This window comes from Cucurbita pepo, chromosome 3 (genome assembly GCF_057944985.1).
Source record: "Cucurbita pepo subsp. pepo isolate OVF chromosome 3, ASM5794498v1, whole genome shotgun sequence".
Classification (NCBI taxonomy): Eukaryota; Viridiplantae; Streptophyta; class Magnoliopsida; order Cucurbitales; family Cucurbitaceae; genus Cucurbita; species Cucurbita pepo.
In genome coordinates this window covers 13,538,350-13,555,757 of record NC_141800.1, presented here as the reverse complement: position 1 = coordinate 13,555,757, position 17,408 = coordinate 13,538,350, and the positions used below count along the sequence as shown (strand labels likewise).

Sequence of the window (17,408 nt, the reverse complement as noted above, 5' to 3'; positions counted from 1 at the left end):
GGATTATGAGGCAAAATCTAGAAACTTAAACCATCCCCTCTTAATGAGTGCACTATCAAACTCCCTTCCCTCTCTGAACTTCGGGGATTACTATATGTAGCACAAGATCACTCTCTGCCTCTCTCTTTAATCTTAGGAGATTACCATATTCGCACGCTCGATGTCTCTTGCTGATTCCCTATGATCGAACTTCCTTGCCTTTTGCTATATTCAGAGAAGTGTAAGGAACTACAATCTTTGGAATATGATTTTGATAATTGATAGCAGGTAGAGTAGATAGGTAGAGTAGATAGCACAAGATCAAGTTAGTAGGAATCTGTTCGTCAGCAAGCAAATATTTGGCTAAGGCTATGAGGGAAACCATAGAAATTTAGATAAATCACTGATGATTTGCATACAACCTAAGCTTATAGTTGCTGCTTATGATACCTAATTACAGGAATTTACTCATCCACTCCAAATCAGGCCCCTCATTGGAAAAATCAAACAAGTTATCAACATCATACTCCAAGTTCGTGCTATTTTCACATTCTTGGGATGTTTCCTCTTCTCTTGACCCTGTGTCTACTTTTCTTTTACACACTTTTCTTTTGAGAATGTCGCTTTCTTTTTCACTCTGTAGGTTCAGTTTCTTGCTCAAATGAGAATTCCAATAGTTCTTTATCTCGTTATCGGTTCTTCCCGGCAGTCTCCCAGCAATCAAAGACCACCTGAGAAGATCAATCAGGTACCACCCCATCCCAGAAAACCAAAACTCCTTTTCAGATTACGAAACTGAAGTTAATCAAAGCGAGAAAATTGGAGAGTGAAACGGGCAAGAAAACATGACCTGTTTCCAAGAAGTTTATGGAGCCTGAGGATCAAATCTTCTTCTTGATCTGATATATTGCCTCTCTTAATGTTAGGTCTGAGATAATTCAGCCATCTTAGTCTACAACTCTTCCCACACCGATTGAGACCTGCAAAATTTAGAAACCCATTAAACCAAATTTACTTCTCATATCTCTGGAGTTGGAATATACAAGATGAAAAAAAAGGAAAGGAGTGAAAGAGCAGCAGCACCTGCTTTGGCTGCAATGGACTTCCACCTTTTTGCTCCATGAATGGCAATAACCTCAGCCAGTTTTTGATCTTCTTCTGCAGTCCAAGCGCCTTTATTGACTCCGCCATTCCTCATATTTTCTGCCTCATTTATGTCTCCTTCAACTTGACTCACTTTTCTTTTCACAGACTCCTCTTCAGTCATTGGAACTTTAAGAGATAGAGATAGAAAGAACAAGAGTGAGAGAGAGAGAGAGAGAGAGAGAGAGAGTTTATGGTTTAGAAGAGTGCTTTATTTCTCCTTAAGAGGCGAAAATATAACAGGGATCTCAGCAAGCAACTAGAGACATATACAAAGAAATTGGAATAATTTTTTGGGTTGGCAGCATTTCAGGAAAAGGACACACTCTGATCATGAGCTCGATGATTGAGCGAGATATAAAGTCTGCCTCTAAAATAGTTAACAACAGCTAGCAAACACATACTGTTTAAGAAACAGTGAAGGGAAGTAAAACTTAGGGAAGTAGTAAAAGTTTATTGGAATTAATGTTTTACACAATGGATCTTGTTGTTGTATTCTGAATGAATGAAAGCCAGGAACTGTCATGAAATTCAGAAAAAAGGAAAGAGGGCTTTAGAGAGAGAGAGAAAGGCCTCGAATTTAGTGAAGAATCTATGTATGATAATGGAAAGAGGAAGGAGAGATGATTTTAGAGAGAGACAGAAGGAGGACAAAGTGAAAAAACTAAGCAGAGAACAGAGAAGTATTGTCTCGAAATAATACAACTTTTTCAGAGGCCATAGAAAGGAGAGAAGATCAAAACTCTTTTTATTTTTATGATCACTATGCATGAATTTGCATTTTCATTGGTTTCAACTTTCATATTCCTATTTCTCTCTGCCCAAACCTGACTTTTTACCAACTACTGTGCATTTTATATATGAATTTCATCAGAAAAACCACCTGTACTTTCTTTCTTTCACAACATCAGAACAAATGGAAACTGTTGAACATGTTTACTTTAAGTTGTTGAGGTTAGGTGGTGAAATTAAATCATACCCATTTCCTAATTCTCATGCATACCTCTTACTTACATTTAATGTATAAGCTTTAACTTTTGTTTTATATGATATTGTAGCATCGACTTCCATAAAGTATCCAGCTTGAAGTCTTGTACGTCAGATTTAATCTATCGAAAGGTTATCGAAAAAAGTCAGAGACCGTCGATACATTGAGTTTCTTGTCAATAAAATAGTGTTGATAGAGGAACCTTTGGCCGGCGATTTTAGTCAACATTGGGAAAGGGGTAATGCTTAGAGGATTGGACGGGCTTGCTTTAACCTTGCTGAATAACTTGATTCCCAAACATTGTTCGAACAAGGTCAGACATGGTCCATTCAAGGGTAATAACTAGCACAAATTTGAGGTAGAAGTACTAACTTATCGAGTCGCAAATTATAAATTCATGGACTAAATGTCTTGTGAGCGGTGATATTTTTTTTAAAAAAAGTTGTACCATAATTATAAAGGGAAATTCTAACACCGGGCTCATAGAAAAGGCATTTTGAATTATGTTCGGGTTGAGAATAAATACAATATTTCATTAAAAATTGTGCAGGATTATTTATTAAAATCCGAAAATGTGGTTTAAAATTAAAATAAGACACCAAATCCGAATATTTATAATATTAATGTGATACTCCTTTAAAGCTGAAACATAAATTCGGATCTCAAACCTTAGATTTATCTGTTTGTCTTTTTACATTAATGAACAGCTTCGTAGATCCAGCTCAAATTTCATTTTTTTTTTAAATCCTATAATAATTAATCATGGATATAATTTAATTCTTATTTTTACTTTCCAAATTTTATTTTAATAAAAAAAATTTAAGTTTTTTTATTTTTAATTTTATCCCCTAAGATTTTTAGAATTTCTATTTTACTCCCTTTGGAAAAAAGCTTTAGTAACCGACCACGCAAATATTATTCTTTTTGAATTTTTTTTCATTTAGGTTTTTCTTAAAGTTTTAAAAAGTGTTTGAGAAATTTTCATACCTTTATAACAAATGTTTTGTGTACTAGCTTGTGCATAGATGATGGATAGCTTTGCTTCCCACTATAAATATGAGCTGACAGCCAATTTAATGGAGGGCAGTGAGGAAGATGGGGCTGAGGGAAGGTCTCAATTATTTTGCCCAATCCCAATACAATCTCAATCATCCAATTATGGAATTAATTTCTTTTACTTGATTTGATTCAAAACAACTCACTCTCTTAGAAAGAAACAAAAAACTCCATATTTTTGGAGTTTTTAGACTTGTTGATGCACGACTCTAGTCAAGTCTACTAGTTTGGTAGTACTTGAGCTGACTTGAGTTAGTATCGAGCTAAAATGGTGTTGAACTTTTAACACGGTAGAATTGTCTAGGTGGGTATGATCTCTCTACTCATGTTACTTCTCGTATGACATCACTCTCGGGTCTAGATAGCATTCAAGTTGAGTTGAGTTAGCACTGACTCAAAATGATGTTGAACTTTTCTCACGGTAGAATTGTCTAGATGGGTATGATCTCTCTACTTATATTACCTCTCGTACGACATCGCTCTCGAATCTATATAAGAGCTCGATTTTGTCATGGAGAGATATCGAGAGCTAGGTTTAACGACGTAGCAACACTTCCCATTGTTTCGAACTTTCTATTTTAAAAAGATATGTCCACTAGGTTAGGTTCCATTGACTTTTATATGGGCCTGTCTGATTGAAACACAGAATCCTATTTGCTTTCAAGCCCAGTGGGCTTTTTTTGCTCCATTTTGGCCCATTTTCCTGGATCGCCCTCTAATACTAATTAATCTCTTACTTGTCAATAATAATAATAATAATAATAATAATAATAACCAATTTCAATTTTAAGTAGTTTGAATAAAAAATATTTAATAAATTTTTAAATATTTGCTGCTGTTATGCGTCGGATCGTTTGGCGGTGAGTTTGAATAGCAATTCCTCTCTCTACAAATTTTGGTGGGGGAAATTCAGAGAGGGAGGGAGAAGGTAGGCATGACGTTGACTTTGATTCGAGCAAGCAGCGAAATTCATTGACGTTATGATACCTAGGATGACATCATGAATCATGGACGGGACTCGAAATTGTTGAGGATTGTTGGGAGAGAGTCTCACGTTGGTTAATTTAAGGAATAATCATTCAAGATGTCTTGGTGGTCAAATGGTAGACACGCGGAGACTCAAAATCTCATGCTAAATGAGAATAAGTTCTTGCAACGGATCACGAATTTTCTCTATCTAATGAATGGGAGTCCGCTTTGAAATCGTCCGCCCTGTATCCCAGGGATTGGCGACTTACCCATTTAGTAACTTTGGAACGGGCATGCAACCATAGATAACTAGTTTTGGACACGCATGACCGTGACATCCTCCCCCACTCAATATGGAATGGTAAAGACCTATCTAAGATGAGAGCATGTAAAAGGGGTTTGTAACGGACATGCAACCATGGACAACATGTCCTGGACATGCAAGACCGTGACATCCTCTCCCACTCAATTGGTTGACGTCCCTATCAACCGACTCCAACAAGCAAGACTAGGACATCTATTAGATCTTTGTAGGAGGAACAAATGACTATGGATACAACTTATTCTATTTTTACACTGCCTCGTTAGCTTTTCATGGACTAGATAGACCTATGTTTCTTTTTAGGGTCAATAATTGTTCCCACATTTCTTTTTTAGGATCAATATCAGTGCAGTTCTTCCAACAATAAAACTAATCCAAATTATAGAGCTATGACACAATCAAATCCGAACAGATAAAATGTTCAATTGAATCGTATAAGTCTTTACTCGGGTTATTACTTATTTTTGTACGTGCTACTTCATTTTCTAATTATTTATTCAATTAAATAAAAAGAAACTAATTATATATATATATAGATAAATAAAAGAAATACAACACTTTTTTCGACTTTTAAATAGAATACAGTCCTGAATAATATCTTCATCCTAAAAAAAAAGTAATTTATTTGATGCAGTTCAACTTCAACTTGGTAAATTTTTAAATGACGGAAATAATAGTCAATGATCATTATAGACACATCTACTTTATAAATATTTATAATAAAAGAAAATAATAACAGAAGAAGGAATATAAGATAAAAACGCTACTATATATGAAAGACACTTAAACCGACATCATAATTCATGTATTGAGTAATTATCACGGAATGTTAAAATTATAGTTTTTTAAGTAATATATTATCATTAAATAATTAAATAATATTTAATAACTATTTAATTTATTTTTTAAATAATTAAGCTTAAAACACTGCTTGAATATATAAATTTACTATAAAAAAAAATTTTAAAAAAAAAATGTGTTTTGTTTCTAGAATCTTACTAAAAATAAAAATACTAATAAGAAATTCAAAATAAAATAATTATTTGTTATATAAATTGGGTGCACAACGGTAGATGAAACGGAGCGGGCAGTAGGCGGATAGGAAGGGCGAGCAATGTCGTCCTGCGCTTAATGGGTATACATCATATTTGATTCAGATTTTTCTGCTTTTGATTTTGATTTCGATATCTTGTTCGTTCTTTTGTCCATTTCTGATTATACACTTTATTAATTCAAATCTTGTTCTTCGATTCTTTTTCTGCTAACCTATTCCAGTTTTGTGCTGTTTGGCTTTCAACTGTTCTTATCAAGTAAAAATCTTCGCCATATGATTTTGATTTCTTGGAATGCCTTCAAATTTTCATTTGAACATCAATGGTAGGATATGGTAGGATGTGATTGAGTTCTTGGTCTCGTTGAAAGAACAATAGAACAACAAATCCTTTGTTCTCCATGGTAGGATATGGTAGGATGTGATTGAGTTCTTGGTCTCGTTGAAAGAACAATAGAACAACAAACCTTAAAGGATGCAAAATTTATACAAGCCTACTGCTAATAGATATTGTTCGGCTTTTAACTTGTTATGTATCACTGCCTCACGATTTTAAAATACGTTTGTTGGGGAGAGGTTTCCATACACAATCCACCTCCCTTAGAGACCTAACGTTCTTGCTAGCACACTGTCTAGTGACTGACTATAATACTAATGTAACAACTCAAGCCATTAACTCGTTACGTATTGCTATGGCCTTATAGTTTTAAATGATGGAATGAAAATCAGTTCAAGTTCCCATTCACCATAGTCATAATCTACAAAAAGAAATCTACAAAAAGAAATCTAGCCATTATGATAGAAGAATCAAAATATTGTAGAACTGGAGATGAATTTGGTCAGCCTCAAAATAGAAAACTGAACAATATCCTACAATACTGAATAGCTAAATTTGAAGGAGTGTGGGAGCTGCTGAATAAGAGATTGTTTGGAGTTTGGACAGAACTGGCAACTGCAGAATGCCAATCCTTCTGCTATCAAACAGTGAAGCTGCAAGATTCTTTCACATCTGCCTTCTCCACACAAGAGTTTCGGTAACTCTCAATCATTTTATAAAGGTGGGGTTAAAATTTACTCAAACTCAGATGCTCACCACAACAGTCATCCAAATTGAACCACAACAGTCCCCAAATTAAATTGGTAGTAAATATTGTCCTCTTTTCAACTTTTCAAATTTTTATTTTGAGTTTTCCTCAAATTTTGTTAGGAAGAGATTTTCACACATTTCATAAAAGATGTTTTGTTGTTTTGTTGTTTTGTTCTCTTACTCAATTGATGTGGAATCTCACAATACGCCCTCTTTCGAGGCCCAGCATCCTTGCTGACACACCGTCTCGTGTCCACCCTCTTTCATTGACACGTCACTCAGTGTCTGATTCTGATATAATTTGTAATAGCCTAAGTTCACACTGCTAACAGATATTATCTTCAAGGTTTTTAAAATGCATATACTAAAAAGAGATTTTCATCCCTTATAAAAAATGTTTCGTTCTCCTCACCAATCGTTGTGAGATCTTAGAGATACCCACCTCAATCTTATTAAATTGTAAAGTGTTAATCTAATCTTTGTTCATAAAAGAAAGTAGGAAAAACAAAGACCCTACTGGTCATGAAAACGAAAGTGCATTTAGCTATGAAGTTAGAAGAGAATCTAGCAAATTTCCTGGTTGTTTGTTCCAATCAAACTAGCAAGGCTGCATACTTTGAAACATGTTTCTTACAGAAAAAGACAGCAAAGTGTAAAAAATAAAATATTAACTAAAAGAAAGCAAAGGACAGGAAACCTCTCTTGAAAATCCTGCAGTTTACATTCAAAACTTTAGCAAAAGAAAAGCTTCCCTGACCACAAACTAAGAAGGTACTTCACTCACTGACAAGTACTCTTTTGGCCATAACCCAAAACTCCATTATTGATTCTTTAACCATCTGCACAGAGAGACAGAAACAGAGAGAAAAAAAAAACAGAGGTGAAGTGAGAAGGAAACTGTCAGATTACAGCTGAAGAACTAAAGGTATTCATAACCCAATAAAATTTCCATTTTGTATACTTGAATTTGAGGCTAAATCAAGCCAGGAATCCGAATTTTTTGGTGGGCAATCCTCAAAGAAATGGAGTAGCGGCTTCTGGGTTTCACCATCTTGTTCTTGTTCTTCTTCCTCTGCTTTAGCTGATTTTGACGATTTATTGAAATCTGTGCCCAAAACAAAGCAGTGTTGCTCTTGTTCTTGCCTTGTCTGTTTAGAATTGTAAATTTGGTGGCTTTGAGTAACAAATTGGGAGCATCCTTTGTAAGAATCCATCGCTATTGGCTGCTGATTATTATAAACCTCAGCAACCGAGGGAAAGAAAGCCTGCACGCCAACGCCCTCTCTTGAACCATTAATATCCCTACTTAACACACAAACAACAACCTTTAAACACATATCGTAAACAACCCATCAAAGAAAAAGAACACACTTTTTTGAAACCCTTTTATTTTTCACCGACCTGTAATCTTTATCAGCTTGACAATGAGTCCCTGAGTACAAAAAGAGTTGAGGGTTTGTATTATTTGAAGAGAAATCAGAGCAGGGAGGTCTGGAGGAGGAAGATTGAGTATACATAAATGGATGAATGGAGGATTCATGATAAGCAGCAGCAGCAGGAGGAGGAGCTTGGTGATATGATTGAGTTTCACAGGTCATTGAAGATGAAGAAGAAGAAGAAGAAGAGGAAGAAGAGATTTCCACAGGCTTTCTTGAACGATTTCTGCCTCTATGCATGTGTTTCTCGCAGTATTTGGAGTCTGGAAAAGCTTCTTTTGAGCATCTCCATTTTTTGCCATCTGTTCTTCTACACCTTCCTGGTTCTGGGTCTGTTTTTCTGCCAAAACCCATCTCAAAACACCCCCACCCAACTGAGAAAACACAATAAAACAGTCAAATTTAGTGTAATATGCTTGTAGTTGCATATGAAACAACCGTGACTTACTGGGTTGGTGAGGGAAAAGTCTTGCAGAAAGGGAGGAATCTAAGCTTCTTTTCACAGAGAAGATTAGATCAGGAGGGATTGGTACCCCTGAAACCATGTATTTGAAGATCAAAGCTTGGTGTTCTAGTTCTTGCCATTGAGTTGGTGTGAAAGGAGAGGTGGTGCAGGTCTTTGGACTTGAATTCATTGTTCTTGAAAGCTTGAAAGCTTGAAAGACAGAGAGGGGGAGGGTACGTTGTTCTTGGGAGGTGCTAGTTTTTTTATGGGTATTTCTGCAAAGTTCATAGGCTGTGAAAGCTTCTTGGTTCCTGTCAAATGATGGCTTGCAGTGTGCAGTTAATATGAGTACTCCTGTGTTGGGTTCATTGCTGGTTTTGTCTCTGAGTAGCTTGCAGAAACTCACATACAAATGGATAAAAGAAAGAGAAAAGGAAATGAAATACGATAGACACACCCTTCATTTTGCTCTCTCCACATCATATTCCTTGAAAAAAGTGCCATGAGATTTTGCAAAACTGCTGAAACAATGTGGTGTGGTGTGATGTACCTTCACAAACTCACTCTATCAATACGAACAAATACAGCTGCAGGTGTCATCTCCCTATTGCACGCTCAGGAGGCTGAAGAATCTACCAAAACCCTACCCTTTATAACATTAACTTGGCCTACTTTTGCCTCTTCTCTTTCCCTCAGTTTTATACTGATATTTTGCCCCTTTACTCTGGGTTTCTTCTGCTTGGTTGGTGGGTTCCCTTGGAGTCATAAATCCTTCTCTATGATGGACAAGCCTTTTAAGGGTGAGCCGGATGGTTAGAGAGAGTAACATAGCATTTTTTATAAGGATGGAAAAACTTCTACGCCTTTTAAAATGGTGAGGCTGACAGTTAGATAAGAGAACGAAACATTTCTTATAAGGGTGTGGAAATCTCTCCCCAACATATGCGTTTTTAAACTGTGAGACTGATGGTTAGATATAATAACAAAGCATTCCTTATAAGGGTGTGAAAAACTCTCCCTAATAGACGTGTTTTAAAACTATGAGGCTGACGGTTGGAGAGGGTAACAAAGCATTCATTATAAGGATGTGGAAGTCTCTCCCTAACAGATGCGTTTTTAAATCGTGAGATTGACAATTATAGAGGGTAATGAAGCATTCATTATAAGCATGTGGAAATCCCTCTCTAATAGACACGTTTTAAAACCGTGAGTTTGACGGTTATAGAGGGTAACGAAGCATTCTTTATAAGAGTGTAAAAATCTCTCTCTAACAGACGCGTTCTAAAACCATGAGGCTGCTCGTTAGAGAAAGAAAACAAAACATTCCTTATAAGGGCATGAAAACGTCTCCCTAGCAGGCACGTTTTAAAAGTGTGAGACTGACGGCAATATTTAACCGGTTAAAATAGACAATATTTACTAGCGGTGAGTTTGAGCTCTTACACTACTCAACTTCATTATTAATTAATGAGCTAACACCCATTTGAAGCTCTTACATTTGGGCTTCATATCAGTGTGTGAAGAGTAAAACAAAGTATATTTGTTTGATAGGGTTCATAGTTATCTTGACATTTGTACTTAGCTCACAATCTCTGTGTAATATGATGATTACAAAGGGAATTGAATAAATGAATTGGGTTTTGTAAAACTGTTAACTCTTTTGTTAATGGAAAGGACAGAAGATATTAGGAGAAACCAAGCAAGGGACTATTGGTCAGTGGGAGGTTCCAATTTGTTTGCTTGCAATTCAAAGCTCTCTCTTTTTTCTTTTGTTCATGTCAGGGAAGTGCCAAAACTGTTCACACACCATCAGAGGACTCTGTCCTATGACACATGCCCTTCTTTCTCTCTCTTACTGCCCTTCTTTCTCACTCATGTCTCCTTGTCCTTGTTCTTTATTGTGCTTCCCAACCAACTCAACTTTCCACTCATTAACCCCCAAAGTTTCCTCTTTCCATATCAGTCACTCTCTCATGCTTCCTTTTGAACTCCATTTTCTGCTGCACACTCAGGCTCTGAGGGCTCACCCCATACCCCCAAGATGCTTTCAGGACTGACTCAGTGATACCCTTTTCTTCTTTTTTCTTGCTCAAGTGGGGGATTGGTTTGGTTTGGGTTGGCTTGGCTTGATAAAGAGATTAAAGCTTTGCTTGTTTTAGAAGTTTCTTTTCCTTTTGGTGGACTCATCTTTGCAAACCAGATGGAGTTTGCTTCTTTTCCATTATGAATGTTACTCTATGCTTACTTTCTACTCCCAATAACATTTGCTTCCCACAAAGATATTCATTGGGATGCCACCATGACATACTCCATATCAGTTGGATATAGAGACATAATTTAATAATGATATCCATTTAAATCCTAAACTTTCTTTTAACTCAAACTATTTAGACTACCGTTTAATGATTTATAATTAGTTTTGTGAATCTCATATCGGTTGGAGAGAGAAACGAAACATTCTTTATAAGGGTGTGAAAACCTCTCTATAGTAGGTGCGTTTTAAAATCATGAGGCTAATAACGATATGTAACGGGCTAAAGTGGACAATATCGGTTAACGGTGCGCTTGAGTTGTTATAGTAGTATCAGAGCCAGTTACTGGGCGGCATGCCAACGAGAACGTTGGGTCCTCAAGGAGGGTGAATTGTGAGATCCCACATCGGTTGGAGGGGGAACGAAAGATTTCTTATAAAAGGTGTGGAAACCTTTCAATAGTAGACGCGTTTTAAAACTATGAAGCTAACAACGATACGTAACAGACTAATATTTGCTAGCGGTGAGATTAGACAATTACAAATGGTATCAAACCATATTCTTAGGAACTCTTTTGATCAAGAATCTGGTGCTGTTTCTGGTACAAGAAGATCCACTGCATCTCTTCCTATCTTCTTAAGCTACTCTACCTTTTGATCATCACAACTACATATTTCACAGCTCACAATCACTACCTTCATCACTTCCTTATAAATCTCAGCCATCCGATATGCCACGTACCCTCCATAGCTGATCCCCATTACGTTGTACTTCTCCACACCCAATCTCTTCATCACTTCGCCTACACTTATCGCTTGGAACAAATCCGACGTGTTGGTTTGGTTGGTGTGAGATTCCCCAAGGAACAAAAGCTGGGTATGGACAGATTGAAGCTTCACGACAAGTCTCTAACTTGGAAAAAGAATTGGCATTTGGAATTCCCCAAAGAACAAGACAGGCCTTGTTTAGGTTCGTTTGTTTGGATGTCCAGAATTGCATTGTTGTGTCTTTGTCATCCCAAACGTGGCTTGGCGACATGTTGCAGAGCCTGAAGTTGAGCTTCCACCATGTTTTGAGTATTGAAATGGCGAGAGAGAGGATGAGATGCTAATTGAATGAGATAAAGGGAAATGGGAAATTAAAAATGGAAGATAAAGAAGGAGAAGACACTGGAGCTGATATCACTATTTGCGAGAGAAACAGAGGGATGTGTATGAAAAACAGGGGTTTTGTGTTCATAAGGAGTAGTATATGTGTAACAGCTGAAAAGGAGTAAGGTTGAGTGGGGAAAAGGGTTATGAAGTTCTTCATGTGATATTAAGAAAAATGAGGACGTGTTTGAATTATAGTCTATTTGTTAATCGGTTGGAGAGGGGAACAGAACATTCCTCGTAAGGGTGTGGAAATCTCTTTCTAATAGACGCATTTTAAAACTATAAAACTGATGACGATACGTACAAGGCCAAAATAGACAATATTTGTTAGTAATGGGTTTGAGTTGTTACATATGGTATTAGAGCCAAACACTATGCGGTGTGCCAACGAGGACGTTGTCTTCCAAGGAGGTGGGTTATAAGATCGCACGTTGGTTGAAGATGGGAACAAATCATTCCTCGAAAGGGTGTGGACAATATCGGCTAGAAGTGGGTTTGGACTGTTACAAATGGTACCAGAGCCAGTCACTAGGCAGTATGTCAGCGAGGAGGCTGGCCCCCTCAAGTGGGCCCCAACCACAGAGAGGAACGAAACATTTCTTATAAGAATGTCGAAATCTCTTCCTACCAAATGTATTTTAAAATTGTGAAGCTGACAACGATATGTTACAAACAAAAGCGAACAATATATATATTAGCGGTGGGCTTGAACTATTACAGTATAGTTACTAATAGTCGTCACAATATGAATTCTACTCGTTAAAGCTATAATTTTTTTTACATACGTCTAACCGATGTATACCTATTATATTGGCAATGAAAAGATACCTTACGTCCAAACCGAACACTTTTCCCCTGCCCATATTATATACTTTTGCAATCTTTTTTACAATTGTAGTTCGCCTTTTCACTTTTAAGACAGCCACGCTCGTCTGATAAGAGCCTTTCCACATAGATTCCTTAACCCATGCCACCATTTTCCTCCATATAAATCTCTTGTTTCCCATCTAGTTTTTGCTCAACAAGCAACCTTCTTCATAAAACTCAAAACCATGGATAGTAACCATGGCGCTTACACAAACCAGATCTCGTCTCAGAGACCACTGGCCATCGTCTTGGCTCTTGCTTCTGCTGTGGTGCTTTCACCATTAAGACCTTGTGAATCCAGATGGAGCTCTGGATTTGTTCTTCCACTGGTTCTTTTGGTGCTTATAATTGCCATTAAGACATCTTCGTCTTGCTCATCCATGTCCACGGACAGAAGGGAGAGAGATTCTGCAATTCTCTCGTCAGATCCTTCATGGGTTCTTAAAATTGGGAGCTCCTCCTGGGGACTTGCAGGGCTTTTAATGATGTTGATTTTCGGGCTTTCTTGGCAGAGTTCTGTTAAAGAATTCCTCTGGAGATAGAGAGCCTAATAATTTGTACTGTTGGGACCTGATATGGATTATTATAATGAAATTTTTAAAAGGTGAACTTAAATTATATAGACATAGCAAAGGCCAGCAACCAGTACATCAAGTAGTAATCTAATGCAGATATGTACAGATATTTATAATTATATACAACAGAACCTGATCCATAATTGAAGCATGATATTTGTAGTGTAATCATAGGAATGGGGCAATGAAGCCACTGTCAGCTCCTCCAACCAGCAGGCTGTGGAGTTGCTACAGTAAAGCCTCCCTCGTACATTCGCTGGATTTCTTCCCGGTATTCAATCAACGACTTGTCGGGTATTGGTGGGGTCAATTCAACCACGTCCCCCATCTTCAGCTTGCACTTAGGGTCGCTCACAGGCTCATGGTTCAGTCTTGGTCTCAACTCCTCCTTTATTGGGAACCTATAGTGAGCCCATCTTGTGCTTCCTCTTCCTGCTCTTTCTAAAAGATCCATCATCGTTGTGTTAGCTGGGAATTCCTGGACCGACATCTGGTGATAACCGAAACAAAGCGTTTTTCAAATGTTAAAAGCCGCACTTTCACATAAGTAAACAAAAACAACAAGATTAATAATCATAGACCTTTTCGTTTTCAATCATTATGACAAACAAAGGCCCATCCTGGAAGCAGTGAGGTTTGTAAGAGTATGAACAATCAGACGAGTGAAAAGGGAAGTTGCAGGGTGGTTTGATGGAACCGATAGAAGATCGATCTCGGTTCATGGTCTCACAATGCCAGGTGAGAACCCATCTGGCCCATTCAACCATCTGGAGCACAAATGAAGAGTGCTTAGAGTCACCCTCCTTGTATCTCCAATGCGCAGCAAACCCAAACTCAGCTTGCAAATGCATTTCCTTGGTCCGAATTTGAACTTCAAGCGGGACATCACCTTCACCCCTTACTACTGTGTGTATAGATTGATACCTGATTACAAGCAGATCATATAAGAGAAGAGAGATAGAGTAAATATGAAGCCACTTAATACTGCTTTTAGATAAATAAATACCCGTTTAACTTCGGTTTACTTATGTAGTCCTTGAGCTTTCCCGGTACTTCGGGCCATAACTGACGAACGATTCTCAATGCTTCATGGCAGTCCTCTTCATTTTCAACAATGAGTCTCAATCCATGAATATCATGGATTTGATTCACGGTCAAATTCTTCCTACAAAAAATCAAATTTACCTAAAAATAAGAATCGCGAACACGAGAGAACGAGAGAGAGAGAGATGGAAGGCTGAAGACGTACTTCAACATTTTGCGATGAATGCTGTAGACACTTTTGTGCCGCCCAGTTACAACGTGGTAAGAGATTCCATTATCCTTGAGAGCTCGCTCTAGTTTTTGAATTGCAGAAAATATAATTGCTTCATCATATAAACCCAGCAGCTTGGAGGACAAATCTTCGTGCAATTCCAAATTAAGATGCTTAAAACACAGGTTTTCTAGCTGCTCCTTCCAACTGTAAATTCCAAGGCGATTAGCCAAAGGAACAAAAATCTCCATAGTCTCCTTTGCAAACCTTTGCCGCTTGATCAGAGGCAATGCATCTAAAGTCATCATATTGTGTAGACGGTCTGCTAATTTAATGAGGACAGCTCTTGCATCAGCCATAGCAAGGAACATGGTGTGCAAGCGGTCTGCCTCAACGATTCTCTCAGCGGTATCATGTTCTCGTGCAAGCTTGCTTAAATGACTTAGCTTAGACACCTAAAACGAAGTAGAAGAGAGATAGGTTAGGAACTTATTCTTCATCAGAATTTTTTTTTGTCGGGTGGCGGGGAAACCAGTCAGATATGTAATTCTAGAAAAGCGCAAGAATGTAAAGAAGAACGAAATATACAAAATGAGCTGTCTAATACGAGAAATATAGCGTGTTTTACCCCAAATTTAAGATTAGTTTTGCAGTCATATTCTATGCCTAATTCTAAGTCATCTATTCCAATGACAAAGAAAGTGTGGACTGCACAGTATCTTACCCCTTCAACCAAATCAGCAACCTCAACTCCAAATGTCTCCAATATATAGTCATGACTCAAAAAAGAATCATCAAGTGTGTCGTGCAAAAGCCCTGCAGCAACTACTGTGGAGTTAGCACCAACAAGCGCAAGCATCACTGCTGTTTCCACACAATGTTCCAAGTAAGGATCGCCACTTGCACGCATCTAAGGAAGAACGAGAAACACCATTAAAGGATTCTTAATGAATATCATCAGTACTCAAGAATCAAGACAATAACAACACTGTCAATATCAAAAGATAGTGTTACCTGTCCCCTATGTGCTTTCTCAGCCTCATTAAAAGCCTTAATCACAAACTCGTCACAAAAGATTTTGTGCTTTGATTGTGCACTTAGAAGCAAATCCTTCACATACGACTTGGAATTACCTTCCGTAATACTGTCCTCCATATTGAAAGTCAATTCATCTCCAAACAAGGCAGATGAACTCGCATCTAACCTATCACTCGACACCTCCAATCTCGGCGAATCATAATCCACACACGAACCCAATGCATTTCTCACAAACCCATTGAACAGCCTGTTGGTACTTCCTCGTCCATGAAAACTACCATCCCCGCTTCTTTCTCTTACAGTCCATAATGGAGTTCTCGCCGCCGACCCAACCCCACAACTGCCACAGGAAACCGGACCCTGGAACACTGATACTGGACTCTGATCCCGATTGAAGAATGACCCAATGAATTTATTTGGGGAATAACGGAACGAGGAACTCAATTCTTTAAGCTCCTCCCCTTTATCATGCTTAAATGAACCCAATTCTTCTCCACCACTCGAAATGCTCGACGACGAGGAGGAGTGCCTCAGCGCAGTCGACGAGAACAAACTCGACAACCCCCCAACCATCGGTTTTTGGGATGAAGTGGCAGTCGAAGACGCCAACGACGAGGACCGAGAGGTAAAGTCTAAATCACATGATGCATGAGCGTTCATCTGGCAAGGGTGGGGAGAGGAACAAATAGTACTCGGTGGGCTAGTATACAGCGCTATAGTTGGAACAGCCATGGCCTTTTTTCACTCGAAATACCACCAATACCTCAAGAAACCCACACAATTTCCAGCAAAAAAGAAAAAAACAACCAATGCTAAAGCAGATCAAGCGAATTCTTCAGCAACCAATATTTTCTTCCCCTTTTCAAACGATTCGACACACGCCAAGCTTTTTCTGTACGCAATCAAATGAATGTCGCAGAGAGTACAAATTCCACGAATATTCAGCAAAAAAACTACAGAAACGAACCAAACAGAGCAAAGATTCAATCAAATTTCAACCAAGAAGCACTGCAGGAGAATATGAAACGCAATACAGTAGCGACAAATTCATCAAAATCGAAAGCAAAAGAGAAGAAGAAAAGATGAATCAAATCAAGAACTAAAATCGAAGAAATCTAAACTAGGAAGCCATCGTCCTAATCTTGGAGGAGAAGCTCACATACCTTGGAGGAGAAAGTGAGAAGCAGAACGAAGCGTGCGTTGGTTCTGTGATTTTCTAGTAATCTCTGTGCGTCTCAATATTGCTTGGCGTCCTCGAACTGGAAAACTTGAAATTACCATATTACCCTTCAATCAAAATGAATTGCTGTCAGTTTTGTACCCCAGAAAAAATCTATAAATTTAATAATTATTAATTAGCAATTAGTAACACTTTTATCAAATAATCTTTTTATATATTATACAAATAAAATAAAATAAAAAAATCCCAATTATTTAATAAAATTAAAATAAACAAATATCCATTTATATCTACTAAATGTAATAAATATTATTTACCCACGCATGCAACTAGTTCAAATGGGTCCACCTTATTTTATTTTATTTATTTATTTATTTATTTATTATTATTATTATTATTATTATTTTGTGGATGCTATTGCTACTATTTAAATAAAAATATATATTATTTTTTCGTTCAATTATTCCATCCGCGTTCCTTTACTAAAATTCAAGCAATTGCGTTATATGTACTAAAGTTTACAATTAATTAATTTAATTGAAGTATTAACTTTAGGTATGATAATTTAATGTTTAATGAACTATAATATAGTATTAGTTATGAAGTTATAA

At 37.4% G+C, this 17,408-nt stretch overlaps 3 protein-coding genes across 6 annotated transcripts; all 3 read right to left on the bottom strand.

Moving 5' to 3' along the window:
* Positions 1-351: 351 nt before the first annotated feature.
* On the bottom strand, positions 352-1,632 carry LOC111789648 (transcription factor MYB114). The gene is made up of 3 exons (XM_023670284.2): positions 1,063-1,632; positions 830-959; positions 352-710 (listed from the first exon to the last, which is right to left on the bottom strand). Exons 1-3 carry the CDS (start codon positions 1,244-1,246, stop codon positions 434-436), a joined length of 591 nt encoding a protein of 196 aa, XP_023526052.1. The 5' UTR covers positions 1,247-1,632; the 3' UTR covers positions 352-433.
* A 5,528-nt stretch (positions 1,633-7,160) lies between these two features.
* LOC111789984 (growth-regulating factor 1) lies at positions 7,161-9,244 on the bottom strand. 3 transcript variants are annotated; one of them, XM_087122755.1, is made up of 4 exons: positions 8,480-9,244; positions 7,997-8,405; positions 7,557-7,900; positions 7,161-7,434 (listed from the first exon to the last, which is right to left on the bottom strand). In XM_087122755.1, exons 1-4 carry the CDS (start codon positions 8,664-8,666, stop codon positions 7,427-7,429), a joined length of 948 nt encoding a protein of 315 aa, XP_086978881.1. In that variant the 5' UTR covers positions 8,667-9,244; the 3' UTR covers positions 7,161-7,426. The 3 variants fall into 3 exon arrangements, with proteins under 3 accessions (XP_086978881.1, XP_086978880.1, XP_023526497.2); XM_087122754.1 differs by having other exon boundaries at positions 7,161-7,900; positions 8,480-9,241; XM_023670729.2 differs by having other exon boundaries at positions 7,161-7,897; positions 8,480-9,234.
* A 1,929-nt stretch (positions 9,245-11,173) lies between these two features.
* On the bottom strand, positions 11,174-16,924 carry LOC111790681 (putative GTP diphosphokinase RSH3, chloroplastic). Of its 2 annotated transcripts, XR_015420469.1 has the most exons (8): positions 16,781-16,924; positions 15,594-16,570; positions 15,304-15,489; positions 14,574-15,034; positions 14,331-14,489; positions 13,906-14,248; positions 13,457-13,814; positions 11,174-13,319 (listed from the first exon to the last, which is right to left on the bottom strand). XR_015420469.1 is itself a non-coding variant. In XM_023671690.2 (7 exons), exons 2-7 carry the CDS (start codon positions 16,347-16,349, stop codon positions 13,521-13,523), a joined length of 2,199 nt encoding a protein of 732 aa, XP_023527458.2. In that variant the 5' UTR covers positions 16,350-16,570; positions 16,781-16,924; the 3' UTR covers positions 13,344-13,520. The 2 variants fall into 2 exon arrangements, 1 of the variants encoding a protein (XP_023527458.2); XM_023671690.2 differs by lacking the exon at positions 11,174-13,319 and having other exon boundaries at positions 13,344-13,814.
* Positions 16,925-17,408: the final 484 nt, after the last annotated feature.

Coding starts and splice junctions, on each gene's coding strand:
- LOC111789648 (XM_023670284.2), bottom strand. CDS start 1,246: ATGACTGAAGAGGAGTCTGTGAAAAGAAAAGTGAGTCAAGTTGAAGGA. Junction 960..1,062: donor GTCCATTGCAGCCAAAGCAG/GTGCTGCTGCTC, acceptor TAAATTTTGCAG/GTCTCAATCGGTGTGGGAAG. Junction 711..829: donor CATAAACTTCTTGGAAACAG/GTCATGTTTTCT, acceptor TGATCTTCTCAG/GTGGTCTTTGATTGCTGGGA.
- LOC111789984 (XM_087122754.1), bottom strand. CDS start 8,666: ATGAATTCAAGTCCAAAGACCTGCACCACCTCTCCTTTCACACCAACT. Junction 8,406..8,479: donor ACTTTTCCCTCACCAACCCA/GTAAGTCACGGT, acceptor GTGTTTTCTCAG/TTGGGTGGGGGTGTTTTGAG. Junction 7,901..7,996: donor CAAGCTGATAAAGATTACAG/GTCGGTGAAAAA, acceptor TTGTGTGTTAAG/TAGGGATATTAATGGTTCAA.
- LOC111790681 (XM_023671690.2), bottom strand. CDS start 16,349: ATGGCTGTTCCAACTATAGCGCTGTATACTAGCCCACCGAGTACTATT. Junction 14,490..14,573: donor ATTCATCGCAAAATGTTGAA/GTACGTCTTCAG, acceptor GATTTTTTGTAG/GAAGAATTTGACCGTGAATC. Junction 14,249..14,330: donor AGTAAACCGAAGTTAAACGG/GTATTTATTTAT, acceptor GCTTGTAATCAG/GTATCAATCTATACACACAG.